Source organism: Ambystoma mexicanum, chromosome 8, assembly GCF_040938575.1.
Source record: "Ambystoma mexicanum isolate Mex_15411 chromosome 8, UKY_AmexF1_1, whole genome shotgun sequence".
NCBI classification, from domain to species: domain Eukaryota; kingdom Metazoa; phylum Chordata; class Amphibia; order Caudata; family Ambystomatidae; genus Ambystoma; species Ambystoma mexicanum.
Genome location: NC_090929.1, coordinates 1,685,592,668 through 1,685,619,664, shown reverse-complemented (window position 1 = coordinate 1,685,619,664; position 26,997 = coordinate 1,685,592,668). Strand labels below are relative to the sequence as shown.

Below are 26,997 nucleotides of genomic sequence, written 5' to 3'. Positions count from 1 at the left end.
ATACGCTGCAAAAAGTAGGATCTGTTCTACTGTGCTCGCACACTGTAAGGTGTAACATATGCCCGTCCTTACTCATACGCTGCAAAGGGTAGAATCTGCACTTCTGTGCTCACACACTGCAGAGTGTAACATTTGCCCGTCCTTACTTATACCTTGTAAAGGGTATGATCTGCTCTACTGTGCTCACACACTGCAAGGTGTAACAAATGCCTGTCCTTACTCATACGCTGCAAAGGGTACCGATCTGCTCTACAGTGCTCAAACACTGCAGGGTGTAACATATGCCCACCCCTATTCATACGCTACAAAGGGTAGGATCTGCTCTACTGTGCTCGAACACTGTAAGGTAACATATGCGTATCCCTACTCATATACTGCAAAGGGTAGGATCTGCTCTACTGTGCTCACACACCTCAAGGTGTAACATATGCCCGCCCTTACTCATACGCTGCAAAGGGTAGGATCTGCTCTACTGTGCTCACACACTGCAAGGTGTAACATATGCCCGCCCTTACTCATATGCTGCAAAGGGTAGGATCTGCTCTACAGTGCTCATACACTGCAAGGTGTAACATATGCCTGCCCTTACTCATACGCTGCAAAGGGTAGGATCTTCTCCACTGTGCTCACACACTGCAAGGTGTATCATATGCCAACCTTTACTCATATGCTGCAAAGGGTAGGATCTGCTCTACTGTGCTCATACACTGCAAGGTGTAGCATATGCCCACCTTTACGCATATGCTGCAAAAGGTAGGATCTGTTCTACTGTGCTCACACACTGCAAGGTGTAACCTATGCCCACTCTTACTCACACGCTTCAAAGGGTAGGATCTTCTCTACTGTGCTCACACATTGCAAGGAGTAACATATACCCGCCCTTACTCACACGCTTCAAAGGGTAGGATCTTCTCTACTGTGCTCACACATTGCAAGGAGTAACATATACCCGCCCTTACTCATACGCTGCAAAGGGTAGGATCTGCTCTACAGTGCTCATACACTGCAAGGTGTAGCATATGCCCGCCTTTACTCATACGCTTCAAAGGGTAGGATCTGCTCTACTGTGCTCACACATTGCAATGTGTAACACATGCCCCCCCTTACTCATACGCTTCAAAGGGTAGGATCTTCTCTACTGTGCTCACACACTGCAAGGTGTATCATATGCCAACCTTTACTCATACGCTGCAAAGGGTAGGATCTGCTCTACTGTGCTCACACACTGCAAGGTGTATCATATGCCAACCTTTATTCATACGCTTCAAAGGGTAGGATCTGCTCTACTGTGCTCACACACTGCAAGGTGTAACACATGTCCGCACTTACTCATACGCTGCAAAGGGTAGGATCTGCTCTACAGTGCTCATACACTGCAAGGTGTAGCATATGCCCGCCTTTACTCATACGCTGCAAAAGGTAGGATCTGTTCTACTGTGCTCGCACACTGTAAGGTGTAACATATGCCCGTCCTTACTCATATGCTGCAAAGGGTAGGATCTGCTCTACAGTGCTCATACACTGCAATGTGTGACATATGCCCGCCCTTACTCTTACGCTTCAAAGGGTAGGATCTTCTCTACTGTGCTCACACACTGCAAGGTGTAACATATGCCCGCCCTTACTCATAGGCTGCAAAGGATAGGATCTGCTCTACTGTGCTCACACACTGCAAGGTGTAACACATGCCCACCCTTACTCATACGCTGCAAAGGGTAGGATCTGCTCCACAGTGCTCATACACTGCAAGGTGTAGCCTATGCCCGCCTTTACTCATACGCTGCAAAAGGTAGGATCTGTTCTACTGTGCTCGCACACTGTAAGGTGTAACATATGCCCGGCCTTACTCATAAGCTGCAAAGGGTAGGATCTGCACTACTCTGCTCACACACTGCAGAGTGTAACATTTGCCCGTCCTTACTTATACGTTGCAATGGGTATGGTCTGCTCTACTATGCTCACACACTGCAAGGTGTAACAAATGCCTGTCCTTACTCATACGCTGCAAAGGGTACCCATCTGCTCTACAGTGCTCAAACACTGCAGGGTGTAACATATGCCCACCCCTATTCATACGCTACAAAGGGTAGGATCTGCTCTACTGTGCTCGAACACTGTAAGGTGTAACATATGCGTATCCTTACTCATACACTGCAAAGGGTATGATCTGCTCTACTATGCTCACACACTGCAAGGTTTAACAAATGCCTGTCCTTACTCATACGCTGCAAAGGGTACCGATCTGCTCTACAGTGCTCAAACACTGCAGGTTGTAACATATGCCCACCCCTATTCATACGCTACAAAGGGTAGGATCTGCTCTACTGTGCTCGAACACTGTAAGGTGTAACATATGCGTATCCTTACTCATACACTGCAAAGGGTAGGATCTGCTCTACTGTGCTCACATGCCTCAAGGTGTAACATATGCCCACCCTTACTCATATGCTGCAAAGGGTAGGATCTGCTCTACAGTGCTCATACACTGCAAGGTGTAGCATATTCCCGCCTTTACTCATATGCTGCAAAAGGTAGGATCTGTTCTACTGTGCTTGCACACTGTAAGGTGTAACATATGCCCATCCTTACTCATACACTGCAGAGGGTAGGATCTGCTCTACTGTGCTCACACACTGCAAAGTGTAACATATGCCCACCCTTACTCTTACACTTCAAAGGGTAGGATCTGCTCTACTGTGCTCACACACTGCAAGGTGTATCACATGCCAACCTTTATTCATACGCTGCAAAGGGTAGGATCTGCTCTACTGTGCTCACACACTGCAAGGTGTAACATATGCCCGCCCTCACTCATACGCTGCAAAGGGTAGGATCTGCTCTACAGTGCTCATACACTGCAAGGTGTAGCATATTCCCGCCTTTACTCATATGCTGCAAAAGGCAGGATCTGTTCTACTGTGCTCGCACATTGTAAGGTGTAACATATGCCCATCCTTACTCATACACTGCAGAGGGTAGGATCTGCTCTACTGTGCTCACACACTGCAAGGTGTAACATATGCCCACCCTTACTCATACGCTTCAAAGAGTAGGATCTGCTCTACTGTGCTCACACACTGCCAGGTGTAACACATGCCCGCCCTTACTTATACGCTGCAAAGGGTTTGATCTGCTCTACAGTGCTCATACACTGCAAGGTGTAGCATATGCCCGCCTTTACTCATACACTGCAAAAGGTAGGATCTGTTCTACTGTGCTCGCACACTGTAAGGTGTAACATATGCCCGTCCTTACTCATATGCTGCAAAGGGTAGGATCTGCTCTACAGTGCTCATACACTGCAATGTGTGACATATGCCCGCCCTTACTCTTACGCTTCAAAGGGTAGGATCTTCTCTACTGTGCTCACACACTGCAAGGTGTAACATATGCCCGCCCTTACTCATACGCTGCAAAGGGTAGGATCTGCTCTACAGTGCTCATACACTGCAAAGTGTAGCATATGCCCGCCTTTACTCATACGCTGCAAAAGGTAGGATCTGTTCTACTGTGCTCGCACACTGCAGAGTGTAACATTTGCCCGTCCTTACTAATACATTGCAATGGGTATGATCTGCTCTACTATGCTCACACACTGCAAGGTGTAACAAATGCCTGTCCTTACTCATATGCTGCAAAGGGTACCGATCTGCTCTACAGTGCTCAAACACTGCAGGGTGTAACATATGCCCACCCCTATTCATACGCTACAAAGGGTAGGATCTGCTCTACAGTCTTCGACTCTGTAAGGTGTAACATATGCGTATCCTTATTCATACACTGCAAAGGGTAGGACCTGCTCTACAGTGCTCATACACTGCAAAGTGTAGCATATGCCTGCCTTTACTCATACGCTGCAAAAGGTAGGATCTGTTCTACTGTGCTCGCACACTGCAGAGTGTAACATTTGCCCGTCCTTACTAATACATTGCAATGGGTATGATCTGCTCTACTATGCTCACACACTGCAAGGTGTAACAAATGCCTGTCCTTACTCATACGCTGCAAAGGGTACCAATCTGCTCTACAGTGCTCAAACACTGCAGGGTGTAACATATGCCCACCCCTATTCATACGTTACAAAGGGTAGGATCTGCTCTACAGTCTTCGACTCTGTAAGGTGTAACATATGCGTATCCTTATTCATACACTGCAAAGGGTAGGATCTGCTCTACTGTGCTCACATGCCTCAAGGTGTAACATATGCCCACCCTTACTCATATGCTGCAAAGGATAGGATCTGCTCTACAGTGCTCATACACTGCAAGGTGTAGCATATTCCCGCCTTTACTCATATGCTGCAAAAGGTAGGATCTGTTCTACTGTGCTCGCACACTGTAAGGTGTAATATATGCCCATCCTTACTCATACACTGAGGAGGGTAGGATCTGCTCTACTGTGCTCACACACTGCAAAGTGTAACATATGCCCACCCTTACTCATACACTTCAAAGGGTAGGATCTGCTCTACTGTGCTCACACACTGCAAGGTGTAACATATGCCCATCCTTACTCATACACTGCAGAGGGTAGGATCTGCTCTACTGTGCTCACACACTGCAAGGTGTAACATATGCCCACCCTTACTCATACGCTGCAAAGGATAGGATCTGCTCTACTGTGCTCACACACTGCAAGGTGTAACACATGCCCGCCCTTACTCATACGCTGCAAAGGGTAGGATCTGCTCTACAGTGCTCATACACTGCAAAGTGTAGCATATGCCCACCTTTACTCATACGCTGCAAAAGGTAGGATCTGTTCTACTGTGCTCGCACACTGCAGAGTGTAACATTTGCCCGTCCTTACTAATACATTGCAATGGGTATGATCTGCTCTACTATGCTCACACACTGCAAGGTGTAACAAATGCCTGTCCTTACTCATACGCTGCAAAGGGTACCGATCTGCTCTCCAGTGCTCAAACACTGCAGGGTGTAACATATGCCCACCCCTATTCATACGCTACAAAGGGTAGGATCTGCTCTACTGTGCTCGAACACTGTAAGGTGTAACATATGCGTATCCTTATTCATACACTGCAAAGGGTAGGATCTGCTCTACTGTGCTCACATGCCTCAAGGTGTAACATATGCCCACCCTTACTCATATGCTGCAAAGGGTAGGATCTGCTCTACAGTGCTCATACACTGCAAGGTGTAGCATATTCCCGCCTTTACTCATATGCTGCAAAAGGTAGGATCTGTTCTACTGTGCTCGCACACTGTAAGGTGTAACATATGCCCATCCTTACTCCTACCCTGCAGAGGGTAGGATCTGCTCTACTGTGCTCACACACTGCAAAGTGTAACATATGCCCACCCTTACTCATACACTTCAAAGGGTAGGATCTGCTCTACTGTGCTCACACACTGTAAGGTGTAACATAATCCCGTCCTTACTCATATGCTGCAAAGGGTAGGATCTGCTCTACAGTGCTCATACACTGCAATGTGTGACATATGCCCGCCCTTACTCTTACGCTTCAAAGGGTAGGATCTTCTCTACTGTGCTCACATACTGCAAGGTGTAACACATGCCCGCCCTTACTCATACGCTGCAAAGGGTAGGATCTGCTCTACAGTGCTCATACACTGCAATGTGTGACATATGCCCGCCCTTACTCTTACGCTTCAAAGGGTAGGATCTTCTCTACTGTGCTCACACACTGCAAGGTGTAACACATGCCCGCCCTTACTCATACACTGCAAAAGGTAGGATCTGTTCTACTGTGCTCGCACACTGTAAGGTGTAACATATGCTCGTCCTTACTCATATGCTGCAAAGGGTAGGATCTGCTCTACAGTGCTCATACTCTGCAATGTGTGACATATGCCCGCCCTTACTCTTACGCTTCAAAGGGTAGGATCTTCTCTACTGTGCTCACACACTGCAAGGTGTAACATATGCCCGCCCTTACTCATACGCTGCAAAGGGTAGGATCTGCTCTACAGTGCGCATACACTGCAAAGTGTAGCATATGCCCGCACTTTACTCATACGCTGCAAAAGGTAGGATCTGTTCTACTGTGCTCGCACACTGTAAGGTGTAACATATGCCCTGCCTTACTCATACGCTGCAAAGGGTAGGATCTGCACTACTGTGCTCACACACTGCAGAGTCTAACATTTGCCCGTCCTTACTTATACATTGCAATGGGTATGATCTGCCCTACTATGCTCACACACTGCAAGGTGTAACAAATGCCTGTCCTTACTCATACGCTGCAAAGGGTACCAATCTGCTCTACAGTGCTCAAACACTGCAGGGTGTAACATATGCCCACCCCTATTCATACGCTACAAAGGGTAGGATCTGCTCTACTGTGCTCGAACACTGTAAGGTGTAACATATGCGTATCCTTACTCATACACTGCAAAAGGTAGGATCTGCTCTACTGTGCTCACATTCCTCAAGGTGTAACATATGCCCACCCTTACTCATATGCTGCAAAGGGTAGGATCTGCTCTACTGTGTTCACAAACTGCAAGGTGCAACATAGGCCCACTTTTACTCATACACTGCAAAGGGAAGGATCTGTTCTACTGTGCTCACACACTGCAAGGTGTAACCTATGCCAACCTTTACTCATGCGCTGCAAAGGGTAGGATCTGCTCTATTGTGCTCAAAAACTGCAAGGTGCAACATAGGCCCACTTTTACTCATACACTGCAAAGGGAAGGATCTGTTCTACTGTGCTCACACACTGCAAGGTGTAACCTATGCCCACTCTTACTCATACACTGCAAAGGGTAGGATCTGTTCTACTGTGCTCGCACAGTGCAAGGTGCAACATATGCCCACCCTTACTCTGTCAGGGCTTCAGCAGTGACAGGTGTAGGTCTGGGGCATCAAGTAGAAATTGTGCACAAAAGACAGCAGCCTGGACCTAGGAAAGGCTTGCTGTGGTCCAAACATTCGTATTTCAGGACATTGTTGTGCCCTTATTGCAGGAAGCAGGCTTGGGGGCAGCAGAAAGCATTTTCCAGCATCTGGGCTGGTAAAGACTTCAACTCCCAGCAAGCTCGCGTGCTCGCGAGCCAAAGAACTACATTTGGACAACGCCCGACGGTCTGCGTGCGGTGCATGCAAGGATCCCCGCTTGTGCTAGAGGACATGGACTGGAGAAGACATGTGAGCAGAGGGCTCCTGCAGGCAGCGACCCACGGGGCCACACCCCACCTGTGAATACTGCAGGCCACGCACACCCTGGCAGATAAGTGCATTTCTTTTTCTGTGTAAACTAATACGAACAAGCGACCGGCAAAGGAACGCTTGCAGTATAACTACCGATTGACTCAGTGTGTGTTCATATCTAGGAGGAACACACCGCTTAGGATTCAATGCTTTGTACACGCGTCGGAAGTGGGGGGAAGTTCCGGCACTGCTCTGTAGAGCAGTAAAGGCAAAGTTGCCTGATTATTTAACCGGTGCTAATTATTATGTGTGAAGCAACACGGCTTGTCTACAACTACGCTGAGCAGATAGCATGTCTGATTGTACCGTGTGAGCTAACACGGTGGTTAAAATAAACTCATATCTGTTTTTGGTTCTCTTGTAGCGGTGCTCCACTGTAGTTTACAGCAAGAACTTGTGTTGGCGCCGTAGTGCTACGGCAAGAACTGGGGCCGCAGCCTTGCACTCGTCTCAGCAGCATCACACGAAGCTAAGTGCTATTTGGTTATTCCATTTATTGTGCTTGGTAATAATTGTGCAAAGGGGCTAGTGTGAACAGAAAGTCGGTTGTGACAGGGGAACAACCAAGTAGGTGTTTGAAACCAAAGCGTGACAGGAACACTTCTGCATACTATAATGTGCTATGTGTTTACACTAATAACTGTGTAATAACTGTGTCTAGGCAGGTCTCTGGGGTCATAGTCTGCATGAGTGTAAGAGTGTGTGCAAGGGCAGAGTACCATCGATCTCAGGAGCCCCAGTAGGGGACAGCAAGGCGGACCTTTCCTTAAACCCCCTTCCCAACCCATTAACACTTCCTTACCCTTTTCCTGGTTACCCTAATTCCCCCTACCTATCCACTCCAACAGACCCTAACCCTCTTTCCCAGGCGGGGTGGCAGGTGGACGTGCTACCTCTGCGCAAGATTGAGGGCCTGACATACTCAAATGCTGCAAAGGGTAGAATCTGTTCTACTGTGCTCGCACACTGAAAGGTGTAACATATGCCAACGTTTACTCATACGTTGCAAAGGGTAGGATCTGCTCTACTGTGCTCACATGCATCAAGGTGTAACATATGCCCACCCTTACTCATACGCTGCAAGGGGTAGGATCTGCTCTACTGTGCTCACACACTTCAGGGTGTAACATATGCCCACCCTTACTCATACGCTGCAAAGGGTAGGATCTGTTCTACTGTGCTCGCACACTGCAAGGTGTAAAATATGCCCACCCTTACTCATACGCTACAAAGGCTAGGATCTGTTCTACTGTACTCACACACTGCAAGGTGTAAGATATGCCCACCCTTACTCATACGCTGCAAAGGGCAGGATATGTTCTACTGTGCTCACACACTGCAAGGTGTAAAATATGCCCGCCTTTACTCATACGCTGCAAAGGGTAGGATCTGTTCTACTGTGCTCACACACTGAAAGGTGTAACATATGCCCACCCATACTCATACGCTGCAAAGGCTAGGATCTGTTCTACTGTACTCACACACTGCAAGGTGTAAGATATGCCCACCCTTACTCATACGCTGCAAAGGCTAGGATCTGTTCTACTGTGCTCACACACTGCAAGGTGTAAAATATGCCCACCCTTTCTCATACGCTGCAAAGGCTAGGATCTGTTCTACTGTGCTCGCACAGTACAAGGTGTAACATATGCCCACCCTTACTCAAAAGCTGCAAGGATAGGATCTGTTTTACTGTGCTCGCACACTGAAAGGTGTAACATATGCCCACCCTTACTCATACGCTGCAAAGGCTAGGATCTGTTCTACTGTGCTCGCACACTGAAAGGTGTAACATATGCCCATCCTTACTCATACGCTGCAAAAGTTAGGATATGTTTTACTCTGCTCGCACACTGCAAGGTTTAACATATGCCCGCCCTTACTCATACGCTGCAAAGGAAAGGAACTGCTCTATTTTGCTCACACAGACCAAAGGGAGAAATGTGTCCCAAAGTACACATTATGCTGTGGGTTATACATGTTCTACAGTATTCACATGTGTGCCCGTTTGTACTCACAGTGAACATGATTAGACATGTTTTGCAGTATCCCCATTTCTGTGTTCATGTATTCACCTTGCAATGGGTGAGATGTGTTCCACAGTATTAATATGTAATTGCAGATTCACTTTGGAAAGGGTGAGCTTTCTTCTACAGTCTCCACATGTATCTACTTATTGTAAAAAGAGACATGTTCTACACTAGTGACATGTATATATGTAAAGGGTGAGATGGGCTACTTTAGCCACATGCATGTACGTATTCACATTTCAGAGGGCGAGATTTGTTCAACAGTATCCACGTGTATGCTGTATGTACCATTATTACAAAGGGTGACATATGTTCTACAGTATTGATATGTATATATGTATTTTATGGGCAATTACCACTACCAGAGAACAAATCCTACAGATAATCTCGAAATTGAATAAATCAAGAGCTCCCGGCCCGGATGGCCTGACAAACGCCACAATCAAAGCTGATCCAGCGATATGGGCGGACATGTTAGTACAAATCATTAAACTGATTAACCAATTACACCAAATTCCTGCAACCTGGAAACTAGCGGTTCTAATCCCTATCTTTAAGCAAGGAGATAAAGAGAAACCAACAAATTATAGGCCCATTGCACTATTAGACCCATTGGGCAAATTTTTCGCTACTATTCTACTAAGGTCACTATCGGCTTGGGCATCAGAAAACAAACGTATTGCTACTCGACAAACGGGCTTTGTTGGCGCAGTTGGTACGAACATCAACCTATTTTTGCTGAATCTCTTAAAACATGAAGCAATGTGGTCTAATCAACAGGTGTGGATAGCATTAGTAGACTTACATCTTGCGTTTGACTGTGTGAATCGCCAACTGCTATGGAACAAACTGGTTAAGTGGAATTGCCCCCCCCATATAATACAACCAATAAAGTTGCTCTATTCTTCAACAAAAATACGAGTAAGGCTGACTGAGGAGGGGCATATGACCGCGTACATTAAAACCTGGAATGGTTTGAAACAAGGGTGTCCATTGGCAGCCACACTCTTAAATCTATTCACATCAGACCTCCCATGTGAAATGATTTCGGACAGAATATTTCCACCGAAAATTAACTCAATAAAGATACCAATAATGATGTACGCGGATGACATCATATTATTGGATAAAACACCGAAAGGTTTACAAGAGAGTCTCCGAATGTTGGTAGACTATATGGAAAGAAATGAATTGAAAATAAATATAGCAAAAACCAAAATCATGACTATAATGAAAGCGAAACCAAACGAAAAAAACTAACGATATCCATTAACGCCTCCATTATTGACAGGGTAACATCATATAAATATCTGGGAATATTGATTAGTCAAACAATGGAAGAAAAAGAATGGGAGATACAGATTAAAAAAAAGCAATGGCCCTGGCGAGACAGGGATATATACTCCACGAAAAATATGGCAAATTTTCGTACCAACCAATCATTGCTTTTTATGGGAGTAAAGTTATCCCTATTCTGACATATGGAAGTGAAACACTGATTAATCTGTCGGACAAGATATGGCCAATTTTGGAAGCAACGTTTTGGCGGAAAATAATGAGGCTGCCCAAATCGTTCCCGATAACCCGTATCCAAGCAGAAATCGCAGTGCAATCACTGGCATTGGTGGCAATTTGGAAAAAATTTGATCTGTATCGGAAAATAACTGGGGAACAATCTATCCCGGCGTTAGAAATTTTCAAAGCAAAGCACAATGCAATAAACGCTAGGGCCCTGTTTAAATGGAAACAACAAATACTAAGAGCTTTAGGAAATGAAGAGATAACAGAAGAAATGCTACAAATGAGGCCCCAACATGCAAAGAAACGACTAATGTACCAAGATTGGATACAAACCAATGAATGTATAACTCGATACAAAGAAAATATAGCAAGTAAAGCTGAAATTAGACCGATCAACGTCCTCCCACCGTACCTGGTGATATTTCCGGACAAAGAAATAAGAATGTTTTTTTTGAAATTCCGGCTTAATCTACTACCCACTAGAGAAAGACTTGTAAGAACTAAACAGCTAGTGAATAAAGACATTTTTTGTCGGATATGCAAAAATCAGGACGAGACTGAAAGTCTGTATCACCTTATGATGACATGCCCCGCCCTCAGTAAGGAAAGAACTATATGCAGATCTTATTTTGAGTCAATACAAAAGACGTTGAGTGCTGAGCAAAGATGGGCCTGGATACTGGCAGGGACGGAGAAACGAATGACTTACATAATCTTTCATTTTTGGAAGAAGATCATTGATAGAATTGTAAACATGAATTGAGTAAAATGAAGTTTTAAAACATAACAACTGTAATAAGATAAAATGAAAAGTTTAAATTTAAACTGAAACATTTTTAATTAAAAAAAATATATATATATATATGTATTTATTTGCAAGGGTGAAATGGTCTACTGTTTTCACGTGCATGCATGTATTCACATTGGAAAGGGTGAGATGTGTTCTCCAGTATCCACATGTGTTGTATGTATTCATATTGCAACGAGTGAGATGTGACAGAATTCAGATGTATGCATTCATACCACATTGAATAGAGAGAGATGCGTTTAACAGTGAGTACTCACAGAGCAATGGGTGAGCTATACTCTGTAGTACTCACACATTGCAAGAGTCATATGTTTATGTAGCTACAGTACAAGAGATAAGATGAATACAGGAAGTATTACAGTACCAGTCGCAGATGTTCCCCGGGCAGGCTGTGTTGTAGTGGCTGAGAAAAAAAAACACAAAACATTTGCTCAATAGACTCAAGTGACGTTACGTGTTTCAGCAAAACAGGCTTGCCTTCATCACTGCCAACCCTGCAGCCTGTCCCACCCTCTCACATTCCAGCCCAGCAGCCTTTGCTGCCCTCATCACTCCCAACCCTGCAGCCAGCCCCACCCTCTCACATTCCAGCCCAGCACCCTCTGCTGCCTTCATCACTGCCAACCCTGCAGCCTGTCCCACCCTCTCACATTCCAGCCCAGCAGCCTTTGCTGCCCTCATCACTCCCAACCCTGCAGCCAGCCCCACCCTCTCACATTCCAGCCCTGCAGCCTCTGCTGCGCTCATCACCCACAACCCTGCAGCCTGTCCTGCCCTCACACATTCCAGCCCTGCAGCCTCTGCTGCCCTCATCACCCCCAGCCCTGCAGCCTGCCCTACCCTCTCACATTCCAGCCCTGCCTTCCCTACCCTCTCACATTCCAGCCCTGCAGCCTCTGCTGCCCTCATCACTGCCAACCCTGCAGCCAGTCCTACCCTCTCACATTCCAGCCCCGCAGCCTCTGCTGCCCTCATCACTGCCACCCCCTGCAGCCTGTCCCACCCCCTCACATTCCAGCCCAGCAGCCTCAGCTGTCTACCCAGCACTGACAACCCTGCAGCCTGTCCTACCCTCTCACATTCCAGCCCAGCAGCCTCGGCTGCCCTCATCACTCCCAACCCTGCAGCCTACCCTACCCTCTCACATTCCAGCCCTGCAACCTCTGCTGCCCTCTTCACTGCCAACCCTGCAACCTGTCCTACCCTTTCACATTCCAGCCCAGCAGCTTCTGCTGACCTCATCACTCCTAACCCTGCAGCCTGTCCCACCCTCTCACATTCCAGCCCTGCAGCTTCTGCTGCCCTCATCACTCCCAACACTGCAGCCAGCCCTACCCTCTCACATTCCAGCCCAGCAGCCTCTTCTGCCCTCCTCACGCCCAACCCTGCAGCTTGTCCTACCCTCTCACATTCCAGACCTGCAGCCTCTGCTGCCCTCATCTCTGCCAACCCTGCAGCCTGTCCTACCCTCTCACATTCCAGTCCAGCAGCCTCTGCTGCCTCATCAATCCCAGCCCTGCAGCCAGTGCCACACTCTCACATTCCCACCCTGCAGCCTCTGCTGCCCTCATCACTGCCAACCCTGCAGCCTGCCCTACCCTCTCAGATTCCAGCCCAGCAGCCTCTGCTGCCCTCATCACTGCCAACCCTGCAGCCTGTCGTACCCTCTCACATTCCAGCCCAGCAGCCTCTGCTGCCCTCATCACTCCCAACCCTGCAGCCTGACCTACCCTCTCTCATTCCAGCCCTGAAGCCTCTGCTGCCCTCATCACTCCCAACCCTGCAGCCTGCCCTACCCTCTCACATTCCCACCCTGCAGCCTCTGCTGCCCTCATCACTCCCAACCCTGCAGCCTGTCCTACCCTTTCACATTCCAGCCCAGCAGCCTCTGCTGCCCTCATCACTCCGAACCCTGCAACCTGTCCTACCCTCTCACATTCCAGCCCTGAAGCCTCTGCTGCCCTCATCACTCCCAACCCTGCAGCCTGTCCCACCCTCTCACATTCCAGCCCTGCAACCTCTGCTGCCCTCATCACTGCCAACCATGCAGCCTGTCCTACCCTCTCACATTCCCATCCTGCAGTCTCTGCTTCCCTCCTCACCCCCCCTCTGTGGAAGATCGGACCCTCTTTGGCAAAGCCCTCTCAGTACAAGGCCACAGTGTTGTGCTACGCAGGAGACGCTGCCTGTCAATACGTAATACGTTGCGCCTATGTCCATGCATCCAAACCTTTAAGAATCGAAGATCCGACCCTCTGTGGCAATGCCCTCACAGGACACAGCCGCGGTGTTGTGCAACGCAGGTGTTAGGCAACGAAGGGGTAGCGGAGCAGAGTGCGATTGCGTGACGTCATCATCGATCATCTACGTCCGAAGGGGTAGGGAGGGAGGGAGTGCAGCCACTACTGTGCTCTACTAAACTTCCTATCCTATCCTTGCACGTACTGCCACTTAACCTTCTGACTTCACGTATGCTATTCCCTTTGCAATCTTTAGGCTCTCCCCTTCCAGTGTTTGTGTTCACGTCTTCTCTGTCTTTTCTTTAGGTCCCCTCAAAGTGGTTACTATTGTACTGTTGCACTGTGTCCCTTAGGCCCTCTGCCCCTCTCTAGGTCACTCCACCCCCAACTGTGGTTACTGTGTTCTACTGTAGTCTGTGCCCTTAGGCTCTCTCCCACTTCTTAGGTACCCCCCACCAATTGTGGGTACTGTTTACTACTGTTTTCTGTACCCTTAGTCTCTCTCCCACTCGTTAAATCCCCCACCAATTGTGGTTTCTGTTGCTACAGTATTCTGTGTACTCTCTCCTTCTCCCTAGGACCTCCTACCTGTCTGGGGTACCTGTTTACTGTTGAGTGTACCTGTCTCCCCTTTGTGTGTCCCTGCTGTGTGACCCCCCCGCTTCCTCTCACTTGTGCTCCCTCCTCCTCCTACTTCCTCCTCACACCCTTTATGGTGCTTTCCATCCCCCCTATCTCCTCTAACTGCTACTCTATCTCCTATCCTATCCCTCTCACTAACTCAGGAAGGAGGAAGTTCAAGAGGGATATCCTGGTCTCCAACCCAGGCCTCCCTATCACTGATACCCACATCAGTGCTTCCTCCAGACAGACTCTTACCAACATCCTCTTTGTCGTTCCCTCTCCAGACCTATGGACCCCTCATATGGTCTTTGTTCTCTCTCCTTTTTCCTCCTCTCCCATTAATGGTGGCACTTGGTGGGAGGTCTTCTTGGCCTCCTTGCACTCCCCCAAGACCATCATTAATGTCTAACTGAATAGCACTGACTTGGTCCAGGGCCCTCAGCCCAATCTCCTCCTTTTTGATTGGTGTCTCCCGCATCTTAACAACCGCCTTCTCTCTCCTGCTACTCTTACCGGCACCTCTTTGGCGCCTGCTCCACCTCCTATTACCTCCACCTATCTGCCACCCTCCTCGTCCAGTCAGGCCCCTCTACCACCTCCGCACGGCGTACCTCAAGCCTGTACCCCTCCGCAGAAGTCTTTTAAATGTGGAAACCTGCTCTACATCGCTACTCTGAACTCTCGCTCTGCTGTCAAACACTACCCTGACATCTGCCGCCTCCTTGAACAACTTGACCTGGATGTCCTCATTCTCACCAAGACATGGTTTACGGCCTGCTCTATCACAGGTTTTGACACTCTCCTCCTTGATGGCTACACGATCCTCTTCAAACCCAGGACCAACTGTCCCGGAGGTGGAGTAGCCCTGATCTTTCAGGAGTGGATCCCTGCTTCTGTCATACCTACGCAGGCCTACTCCTCCTTTGAATGGCTGGTCTGCAGGCTCTCTATCTCACAGGCCTCTCTCTGACTGTGACCACCATTGACAGGCCACCTGGCCAGGTCGCCCTCTTCTTCTCTGAGTGGGTTGACCTCTCCTTGCCTCTACTTCTCAACTTCTCCTCCTCAGAGACCTCAACATCCATCTGCATGCTTCCAACCCCTCCTCTGGGCTTTTCGGCAATCTCTGCGGCACGCTCTCTTTATATTCTAACCTTTGGCCCGACACACTCTGCTGGGCACACCTTGGATGTTCTCATCTCTTCAGACATATCCCCCTCTCTAACCCTCTCACCACCACCTGAAGCTCTTTGTCCCCCAGGTGAAGCTGACCCCAGCACTGCCACCTTCTTTCCTGATCATCCGGGCCATGAAGCGTGTGTCAGTGGGGGCCTTTTCTGATACTTTCACTCCTCCTGCCGCGCCTGCAGCTGACTCACAGCCCTCTCTAACCTTCATCTCTCTATCTCTAACACTCTGGATGTCCTTGCCCTGGTCATGAGAATCCGCTTGAAGCCTACCACCAAGTGCAACGCTTGGTATGACTCCGACCTCGCCACACTAAAATGCAAGTGTAGGGTGGCTGAGAGGAAGTGGAGAGTATCAGATGGATCCTCTGACAAACTGGCCAGCTGCCTGCTCCAAAGACAATACAGACTCTCTGTCCTGTCCAAGAAGAGAGCTCACATCCAGGCCTGCATATATGCGGACTCTAACAACAGGGCCAAACTCTTCAAAATCTGAAAGGAGCTGTACAATCCAACTGCAGTTGCCACATCTCCTGTTCCCTCCCAGGCCCTCTGCATGGCTCTGGTCTCTCACTTCACCACTAAAACTCAGGACATATTGTCCTCTCTCTTCTCTTAGTCTCTGACTTCCTCTCTTGGCCCCCCTTCGGCCGCCTCTCCCTCTCTTCCTTTCTCCTCTTTCCCTGTGATCACTCCTGACGATGTTTCTAGACAAGTCCGATCTATGAAAGGGTCATCCAAGCAGGTGATCCCTGGCTCCTCCAGAACCATCAAGGACCACATTGACACACTTGCTCCAGCCTTGGCTGAGTACTGCAATCACTCTTTTGTTACTGGACCTTTCACCTCCCCCCGAAAGCACTCCCTTGTGCACCCCCTCCTTAAGAAGCCCTCGTCCGATCCTTCCTCTCCGGCTAACTATCACCCGATCTCCGTCATTCCTTTCCTGGGCTAACTCTTGGAAAAGCTGCCCATCTCCCAGCTTACTCTCCACACTGAATCTGTTGGTTGTCTCCATGACCACCAGTCTGGCTTCGGAGCTGCCAGTGGCATGGAAACTGCTCTCCTGAACACCCGTGAAGATCAGCTCTCTCACCTCGATTCTAAATCTGACTTCCTCTACTCTTCACCCTCTGTAACTAATCCAGAACAGAACTACAAGACTTGTCCTTGGCCTCAAGCCCAGGGATCGTATCTCTCCAGCCCTGATATCTCTCCACTGGCTCCCGGTGGCAACAAGGATCAAGTTCAAGACCCTCTCTATCGCCCACAAGGCTTTCTGGGGCCGGGGCCAGCACTACATCCAACTCTCTCTATTCCTAAACACTTATCTTCTCGAGCCCTTCGCTCAGCCACCTCCAACCCTCTGAGGGTCACACGCTTCTCTAGGCAGAGAGTGGGACGTAGATCTCTCTCTGTTGCTGGTGCTTCTCTCTGGAACAGCCTCCCTAACCCTCTGAAACTTGTGCAGAACCACCCAAGTTTCCGGAAGCAGCTCAAGGCCTTCCTTTTTGCTTCTGCTGTCTCTCTCTCTCTCCCCTGCTGATGTACTTGTCTGCTGAGCTGACTGTTCCTGGCCACCTTCTGAACCTCAATGGGCATCAGGCGTCTCCATGACCAGTAGCCCATGCACTGCCGCCAGGCCTACCGCCCACTTAGTGGCTGTATATGTAATCCTACAGTCCCCTGCCTCCTTGCACTTACCCTGAGCTGGCCACTCCGGTTGCACTTACTAAGAGCAGTGTTGCCCTATTGCACTTCCCCCCATACCTCCCCTGGCACTTCTCCTCCCCCACCGCACTTGCACGACATGAATGACACAATGCCTAGTAAAATCGTTTGGTTTGTCCTCCCTCTGTGTTCCCTACCCTGTCTTGTCGCGCCTAGAAACACGTGTATACAGGTGCGTTATCATATCATTATCATATCGTATGCTTAAGTATTTCAGATATAATAAATAGCAAATAAAAAGTCAGCAGTTTTTCGTGAGCAATAGACATACATCCAGTATTCCATGTAGAACATAGAAAAAAAGAGATCAGAATAAACATTGTTTGCCCAGGATCACATGGTTACACTGCAAACCAATAGTATTAATTGACGTTAGATGCGTGAAATATGTTTGGTTACTGACTGGGGGACTTTCGAGTCCTGGACATTAGAGGGAAGTGCTAGGAGCCTGCAAAGCAACAGATATATTTGGGGGTTTAGAGAGAGGGGGGCATCATGTATGTTCCTGAAGAGAGGGTGGCTGATGCAAACAAAAAGGAATATTGATGATAGGTGCCAGGGTCAAAATGTCTGCTTTAAAAACTGCCACAAAACAGTGGAGGGGTCATGGGGCTAATTACAAGCCATAGACAAGGCGACATACTGCATTATATGTAATGGCGTGACTAATATTCTAAGCAATACGAAGAACCCAAGCGCAGAATATAGATTGTTTGGCCAAGATCACAAAGATGCACTACCATGCCATGACTTTGAGCAGCTGCAGAAGCGTTGCACATTTGGCGGGAGTGTCTGCAGTATGTAGAAGCTGGATGAGCCAGACTGCAAGGTATGCAGAAGGTGGCTTTACCAGGCTGCCGGGTATATGGAAGCTGGCTTTACCAGGCTGATGTGTATGCGGAAGCTGGATGTACCAGACTGCTGGGTATGGGGAAATTGGATATACCAGGCTGCTGGGTGTGTGGAAGCTGGATATAAAAGTCTGCTGGGTATGCAGAAGCTGGCTTTACCAGGCTACTGGGTATGCAGAAGCTGAAGTTACCAGGCTTTTGGGTATGTGGGAGCTGGATGTACCAGGCTGCAGGGTGTGTAGAAGGTGGCTTTACCAGGCTGCTGGGTATGTGGAAGCTGAAATTACCAGGCTGCTGGGTATGTGGAAGCTGGATGCACCAGGCTCCTGGTTTGCAGAAGCTGGCTTTACCAGGCTCCTGGGTATGCAGGAGCTGACATTACCAGGCTGCTGGGTATGTGGAAGGTGTATGTACCAGGCTGCAGGGTATGCAGAAGCTGGCTTTACCAGGCTGCTGGGCATGTGGAAGCTGGATGTACCGGGTTGCTGGGTATGTGGCAGCTGGATGTACCAGGCTGCTGGGTATGCGGACGCTGGTTTCACCAGGCTGCTGGGTATGTGAAACTGGATGCACCAGGCTTCTGGTTATGCAGAAGCTGGCTTTATCAGGCTGCTGGGTATGTGGAAGCTGGATGCGCCAGGCTGCAGGGTATGCGGAAGCTGAAATTACCAGGCTGCTGGGTATGTGGAAGCTGGATGTACCAGGCTGCTGGGTATGCAGAAGCTGGCTTTACCAGGCTGCTGGGTATGTGAAAGCTGGATGTAAAAAGCTGCTGGGTATGTGGAAGCTGACACTACCAGGCTGCTGGGTATGCAGAAGATGGCTTTTCCAGGCTGCTGGGTATGCAGAAGCTGGCATTACCAGACTGGTGGGTATGCACATGTTGTATGTACCAGATTGAGGGGTATGTGGAAGCTGGGTGCACCAGGCTGCTGGGTATGCGGAAGCTGGATGTACCAGGCTGCTGGCTATGTTGAAACTGGCTCTACCAGGCTGCTGGGTGGCGGAAGCTGGATGTACCGGGTTCCTGGGTATGTGGCAGCTGGATGTACCAGGCTGCTGGGTATGTGGAAGCTGGTTGTACCAGGCTGCAGGCTATGTGGAAACTGGCTCTATCAGACTGCTGGGTATGTAGAAGCTGGATGTACCAGGCTGCTGGATATGCAGAAGGCGACTTTACCAGGCTGCAGGGTATGTTGGCTGCTGAGTTTCCAGATGTTGGATGTACCAAGCTGCTGGGTATGTAGAAGCTGGATGCACCAGGCTGCAGGGTATGTGGTGTAAGTAGTACCAGGCTGCAGGCTATGTGGAAACTGACTTTACCAGACTGCTGGGTATGTGGAAGCTGGATGTACCAGACTGCTGGATATGTGGAAGCTGGATGTATCAGGCTGCTGGGTATGTGGAAGCTGGATGTACCAGGCTGCTGGGTATGCGGAAGCTGAAATTAGCAGGCTGCTGGGTATGTGGAAGCTGGTTGTGCCAGGCTGCTGGGTGTTAGGAAAGATTTCGTAATTGTGGGAAATTTTCCTTCCATGTGGCAACCCCTAAACTTTTTGCTGTTGTTTTCACCATGATCTAGACTTTGCCAGAGAAGCGCAGCCTTCTGCTGCACTCCTCTGGGCTTTCGCTCCATTCTTACGGGGAAACTGACATGCCCTTAAGACAGTCAGTACCGGAAAACGCTGTTTTCCGTAGTTTCTTTATCATGTTGCGGCTTTCGTGCAACATGACACAAGAGGGCACTGTAAGCTAAGTTACTGCTCTCTTGGGTCTCTAGCCTTCTACAGACCCTAGATACTCTTTTTGGATTGTAACTGATCGGTGCAAGTGAATCACGGACGGGAATGGTGGCAGCGATCGTTTCTTGTGTTTTGAGCTCCTTTTGGCGTTTTAAGCGCGTTTCTCGCGCTTAGCCCAAAATGGTGGCCTGGCTCCCGAAATGGCCAGACCACGAGGCTCCTTTGTCCTGTTCGCTGACCGTCTTGCTCTCTTCGCCTTCCCCAGGTCGAGCCGACCCGGGGCCTTCCTTATTTGGGCATGTACTTTCCCACGAAACACGGATGCTTTTGCGGGCTTCTACAGGCCTTGTGTGTGCCTCCAGGATGTGGGCTGGGATGTCTGGTCCCAATACACATCCTGGGTGCCAGAGAGTCTAGGGTGGTGTGAATGCCTGGGACCACCGTGGTCCGTGATAAGTCCACGTATGGTGTGAGTGTTGATGAGCGGATCTCCCATTGGGTCCCCTCCGTTTTGGCGCGAAGGGAACCGTGGATAAGAGGGGGCTGGAAACGCCACTACCATATCGATCTCCTGAGTTCTCACGAACGAAGGAATACAGGAGCCAAGTATCCTGCAACCACGAGGCTGAACCGAGGAATCGCTGGTGACCCGCTGAAGGACTGCTCCTCTGCACTGCTGTCGCCTTGTGAAACCCTTTTTACCTCTGATCGAACCAGAAGGCCTGTACTGGTACTTCGACCCTTGGAATAGCGGGAACAGCTATTCTTGGCATCTTCACCATCTCCTGCACGTAAGCCTTCGGAAGAGTCTCTGGGCCATCCAGCAGACTGACCAGCCTACACAGGAGTCTTGCTCTGTAACCACCGCCAGGTTGTGTTGTATTTCTAGTCCTTGTCACTCTCACACGATTCGTACACTTGGCGTTCCCAGGTCTGAAGTGAGTAGTGTACATTTGGCTGAGATACACACAGCCGCTCCGTTGCCCTGCTGTGGTAACAAACTGTGTGGGTTCACTTCGTTTGGGACATCTTTAACTCAACTCTGCTGCTGCAGAATCTACACGACGACGAGACGTCCCCTGCTCTCCTGAACCTGCCAGCGACTGAAACTGACGCGGAGAAGCCTGGGTCTGCTTGCATCGGGGACCGGTGAGTAGCATAGCTAGGAAGTGGTCGCTCTCCTGCAGGAGCCCATAGCTTTTCCCCGCTGTGTCAAAACAGCACGCCTTTCCGTACTCGCGCTCTGCTTCTGCCCACAGCGGAGGCTGCACTTGAGTCGCAGAACTCTGTTCTTCTTCATTTGTGCACTAAACTGAACTGCCTGATTCCCTCGAAGAGACTCCCCTTTTTGCCCCTTGGCACCAGCGTGTGCAGGTACTTTTGAGCACAAGGCTCCACTCTTCGTAGGGCACGGACTTCCTTTTAGTTAGGTGCTTCTGAAGGCGGACTGGGTCTAAGCATTATTTCGCACTGCCTGTTTTCCTTCCCTTTTAGGTGGACTACACATTTCGTACATCTAACGCTTTAGACTTGTTTGTATTTGTATATATATATTGTATTGGTATGGTATGTGTTGGTTTACTAGAGTTGTATTGTGATTTCTCGCTACGGTCATTGTTTTAAAGGCCTTGGAATAAATGTGTATATATTTTTAATATAACACCTGTTTGGAGTAGTTTGTAAGTGTCCTTGCTTTGTGTGCTCATTGCGGGCTTCCAGTCACCCTCACCCCTCTTGAGACCTAGTCTTGACCGCCGCGATCGCTACCCTGATTGGTCTGGCTTGTCCAGAGGTTACCCTGTTGCAAGTAATTAGGTTGGCCTTCTGAACTTCTGCGCCACCAGGACAGAGTTCAGAAATCCGTCTTAACAAATTGGTGTACAGCGGTGGGATACGACTGAAGGTATCCAGTGTTGCGCACGAACTAAGGCATTTCAAGTTATTCCTACCAGGACACGTAGTAAATTGTTATAGTTAACTTTAAAAAGGCCATAGTCCTATCTAACAGTATGGAAACAAATACCTTGTTAACTTTAAATGCTTCCAAATCAGAAACATTGAAAAAGATGTGTGCAGAGAGAGGTGTTTCCTCTCAAGGCACGAAATTGGATATGATCCAAAGAATCGTGGCGTGGCAAGAAGCGCAGCTTGACGCTATAACTTCTGAGGACAGTGAGGAAGGAGGTGGGGTTGCTCTCATTGGTAGAACCGACGGTTCTGCCACTGCACTGATCCACCGCGACCACAAGGACAGGGAGGATGTGATGTCTAATGTTTCCTCTGCCAGTGTCGACGGGGAGGCCATGCTTGAATTCAAGAAGCAAGAGCTGCTGTTTAGGCAGAAGGAGCTTGAGTTCAATAGGGTCAAGCTAAAAATCGAACAGGCAGAAAAACAGAAAGACAGGGATCACCAGTTGGAACTGGCCAAGCTTCAGGTTGCAAATGGGTCCAAGGGTCCTGGACATGGGTCTGGGGCCTCCTCTCATCCACGGTTTCCGAAAGATCTGCTCAGTGTATATGAGGAAAGGAATGACATTATGGTCTGGCTGAATACGTTTGAGTATGCATGTGAAGTTCAAGAAGTTGACAATGCTGATAAGATTGCCTGGTTACTCAGCAGACTGCCCCATTCTGGCTGTAGTGTCATTATGGAAATGTCGAAGGCTGAGCGAGCTCATTTCGCAATGTTAAAGCAAACTCTCATTTTAAAGTTTGGAAAGACTCCGGCCCAATATTTAAAACGATTCCGAGAGTACAAGAAAAAAGAAGGTGGTACTTGGGTATCTTATGTAACCGAATCCTTAAAAAACTTAACTGGCTGGGTCGAAGGTTATAAGGTTTCTACCTTTGAAAGGCATGATAAATCTTGTCATGCTGGAACACATTTTTGCATCTTCTTCCCCGGAGCTTAAGCAGCATTTGGCTGATTCGAAGGAGATAGATCCTAAGAAGCTGGCCATTGCAGCAGACTTATGGGTGTCACATTGAGTGTCCCATAAGGACAAAACTCATCCTGGTAAGCAGGAGGAAGGGAAAAAGTCCAAAGATAAGGAGGGTGGAGAATCTGATAAATCTTCTTTTCACAAAGGCCACAAAAAGAAAAATAAGGGTAAGACACAAGAGAACACACAGGGTAGTGGAGGTCAGCCTCCGAAACAGAACTCTGGTTACAATAAGCCTCCCTATGTAAACAGACCCAATGGATCTTGTTTTGCTTGTGGAGCAACTGACCACGTGAAGGGGGATCCCCGGTGTAAGGTTAAACCTTTGGGGGTCCACTCCGCTAATCTGGCCTTCTCCTCCTACGAGGAAGAAGAGATTACAGGAGCATCCTTCTCCTCAGACTCATTTCCCAGCGTGATAGAAGCTGAGGTAGTTTTAGTTTCCCTGGGTTCCTGGGAGCCTAAAGTCGCAGAGGCTTATGCTAGGATTCCATATAATGCCAAGTACTACTTTAAAGACAGTGTGCTGATCAATGGAGTAGATACTCCAGCTCTTAGGTATAGTGGGTGCAGTCGAACTGTAGTGGATTCTACCTTGTTAGACTCAGAGGAAGTTGCCAGAGCTACTCTGATGCCCACTAAGTTGGCTGACGGCCCCTCCGTATGTTCCCAGTAATACCTGTAAATCTTACTTTAAATGGTACAGCAGTCAGGATTCCAGTGAGCATTCGGAGAAACGTCCCAGGAAAGGTTTTGTTAGGTAATGATCTCAGAGCTTTAGGGCTCGTAGGAGACACTGCCGAAAGACCCTACACACGGTCTCAAGCACGGGCAGCATTGGCCAAGACCAATACGCCGCCCCAGCCGAAGGGGAAACCCAAGGCGAAAGGAGTAAACAAGTCAAGTCGAGGGAAAGAGAATATTCCCCCGAGCTCGTCTATTACTGCGGTGGAGGAAGTTGGTCAATCGCCCGGGCCTGACGAGGAGGTGGCGATGCCTGAAGTATTTGACCCCAACAACCATCCTTAACTAAAAGACTTGTTAGTAGAAGGTGGTCCTGATAGGGACGAATTCAGTAAAGGCCAACGTGAGTGCCCATCTCTGGAAGGCCTAAGGAGACAGGCCTGCTCCCAGCTTGAGAGTGAACCTCCTGGGACGCATTGGATTTATTGGGAAGGTGAACTCCTGTATAGTGAGCCCACAGAGTCTACAGAAGGAGACCATAGGAGGTTGGTGGTTCCCCTTGCTGTTAGACCCTTCCTCCTGCAGTTGGCGCATGAAGTGCCCCTTGCTGGTCACCTTGGTATTAAGAGGACCAAGCAAAGGTTGTCCATGCACTTCTACTGGCCCAAGATGGGGGTGCAAGTAGAAAGTTACTGCAGGAGTTGTGCCTCCTGCCAGTTATCTGGTAAGGTTGGCTCGACAATCCAAGCTCCATTGGTACCACTCCCAGTTGTGGGAATACCATTCGAAAGAGTAGGGATCGACATCGTTGGTCCCCTTGACCCGCAAACATCCTCAGACAATAGGTTTATCCTGGTGCTGGTCGACCATGCAACCAGATATCCTGAGGCCATCCCATTAAAAACTGTAAATGCCAAGTCAGTTGCAAAAGCGTTACTTGGCATATTTACTAGGGTTGGCTTCCCTAAAGAAGTTGTGTCGGATCGTGGCAGCAACTTTATGTCGAAGTATATGCAGGCTATGTGGAAAGAATGTGGGGTCACCTACAAGTTCTCTTCTGCATACCACCCCCAGACCAATGGTCTGGTGGAATGTTTCAACAGAACGTTAAAGAGCATGATTGGGGCTCTGGAAGAACCTCAGAGAAGAAAATGGGATCTTCTTTTACCATGCTTACTGTTTGCCTACCGAGAGGTACCACAGGAGGGTGTTGGCTTCAGCCCCTTTGAACTTCTGTTCGGTCATCCTGTACGGGGACCCTTAGTCATAGTCAAAGAGGGATGGGAGATGCCCACTCCCCCTGTTACTACCAATGTAGTAGATTATGTGCTGGGGCTCAGAAAACAGATGGTACTTCTGATGGGCTTGGCTAGTGATAAATTGAAGGCAGGACAAGCGCTGGTGAAACATTGGTACGACCAGGAAGCTTCCCTCGTCAACTTTACACCTGGTCAGCAAGTCCTGATCATGAATCCTATAAGGCCTCGAGCTTTACAGGACCAATGGTCAGGCCCTTACACAGTGGTGGAGCCCCTGGGTGAGGTTAACTATTTAGTGGACCTTGGAAGGCCTGGACAGGCTCCAAAAGTGTTTCACGTAAATAGGCTGAAGGCTTTCGTCCCAAGAGTCGAAATCGCAGCACTGCTACTGGCGTCAGATGTTGAGGAAGAGGAGTCTGAACCTCTCCCCGACCTGTTCCAAAGCGGTCCTTCAGATAGCTCCTTTGAGGGTGTCCGAGTAGCCCCTCACCTGACTTCTGATCAGCAGGCTGAGGTGAAAAGTTTGCTTAGGCAGTTTTCCCCCCTGTTTTCACAGTCGCCTGGTTTGACACCTTGGTGCAAACATAACATAGACACAGGAGACAGTGTACCTACCAAAAGTAGGGGATACAGGATGTCAGACAAAGTACGGTCTTATATCAAGACCGAGCTCAACAAGATGTTAGACCTTGGGGTGATTGAACCCTCTAGTAGTCCTTGGTCCAGCCCTGTGGTTTTGGTTCCAAAAGCAGGCACTTCTGAATTGAGGTTCTGCGTGGATTACAGGGCTCTGAATGCTGTCACCAAGACAGATGCACACCCCTTGCCTCGAACAGATGAGCTGGTGGATACTTTGGGTGCCTCCAAGTACTTCAGCACGTTTGACCTCACTGCTGGCTATTGGCAAATAGCATTAGCAGAACATGCCAAGGAGAAGACAGCGCTTTCTACTCCATACGGCCTTTACCAATTCAGGGTAATGCCGTTCGGGTTGAAGAATGCACCTGCCACTTTCCAGAGGCTTGTGAATCATGTTTTGAATGGGTTGGACGAATTCTGTCTTGCATATCTGGACGATATAGCAGTTTTCAGGGCCACCTGGGAAGACCATGTGAAACACCTCGGGATTGTGCTCCAGGCTCTTCAGAAAGCACACTTGACCATAAAGGCTAGTAAATGCCAGATTGGACAAGGCTCAGTGGTTTACCTTGGACATGAAGTAGGTGGAGGGAGGATACAGCCTCTTCCCAGTAAAGTACAAGCAGTACAAGACTGGCCTACCCCCACTACACAGACCCACGTGAGAGCCTTCTTAGGACTCACGGGCTATTACCGAAACTTCGTGGCAGACTATGGCACCATAGCTGCCCCTCTGACTGCCCTCACCACTCCGAAGAAACCCAAGAAGGTAACTTGGACCGACGAGTGTGAGAAGGCCTTCAATGGTTTAAAAGACTCCTTGTGCCAGGCCCCTGTCCTCAGAGCCCCTGATTATCAAAGACCTTTTATCGTGCAGACGGACGCCTCTGACACTGGGATAGGAGCTGTACTATCGCAAGTAGATGAGAAGGGTAAGGAACACCCTATTGGTTTTATTAGTCGCCAGCTTAAGGACAGAGAGCTCAGATGGTCCGCGGTAGAGAAAGAATGTTTCTCTGTTGTGTGGGCCCTACGGAAACTGAGGCCCTACCTCTATGGGACCCACTTCACTGTGCAAACTGACCATAAGCCCTTAAAGTGGCTGATGAACATGAAGGGGGAGAATCCAAAGTTGCTTAGGTGGTCCATAAGTCTACAAGGCTTCGACTTCACTATTGAGCATAGGCCAGGTGTCCAACATAGCAATGCTGATGGGTTGTCCAGAATGTTTAACCGACCTGAACAAGACACTCATCCAGGGGTGGATTAGTTCCCCCTGTCCTTAGTCTGGGAAGGGCGAGTGTTAGGAAAGATTTCGTAATTGTGGGTAATTTTCCTTCCATGTGGCAACCCCTAAACTTTTTGCTGTTGTTTTCACCATGATCTAGACTTTGCTAGAGAAGCGCAGCCTTCTGCTGCACTCCTCTGGGCTTTCGCTCCATTCTTACGGGGAAACTGAAATGCCCTTAAAACAGTCAGTACCGGGAAACGCTGTTTTCCGTAGTTTCTTTATCATGTTGCGGCTTTCGTGCAACATGACAA

General features: G+C 48.8%; 1 protein-coding gene across 1 annotated transcript in view; it reads right to left on the bottom strand.

The window, feature by feature from the left end:
* LOC138473323 (deleted in malignant brain tumors 1 protein-like) overlaps positions 1-26,997 on the bottom strand; it is a 911,582-nt gene that overhangs the window by 697,919 nt on the left and 186,666 nt on the right. Inside the window, exon 2 of the mRNA XM_069611989.1 lies at positions 11,921-11,959. Coding sequence (XP_069468090.1) covers positions 11,921-11,959 — 39 coding nt within the window. The remainder of the gene's footprint in view (positions 1-11,920; positions 11,960-26,997) is intronic.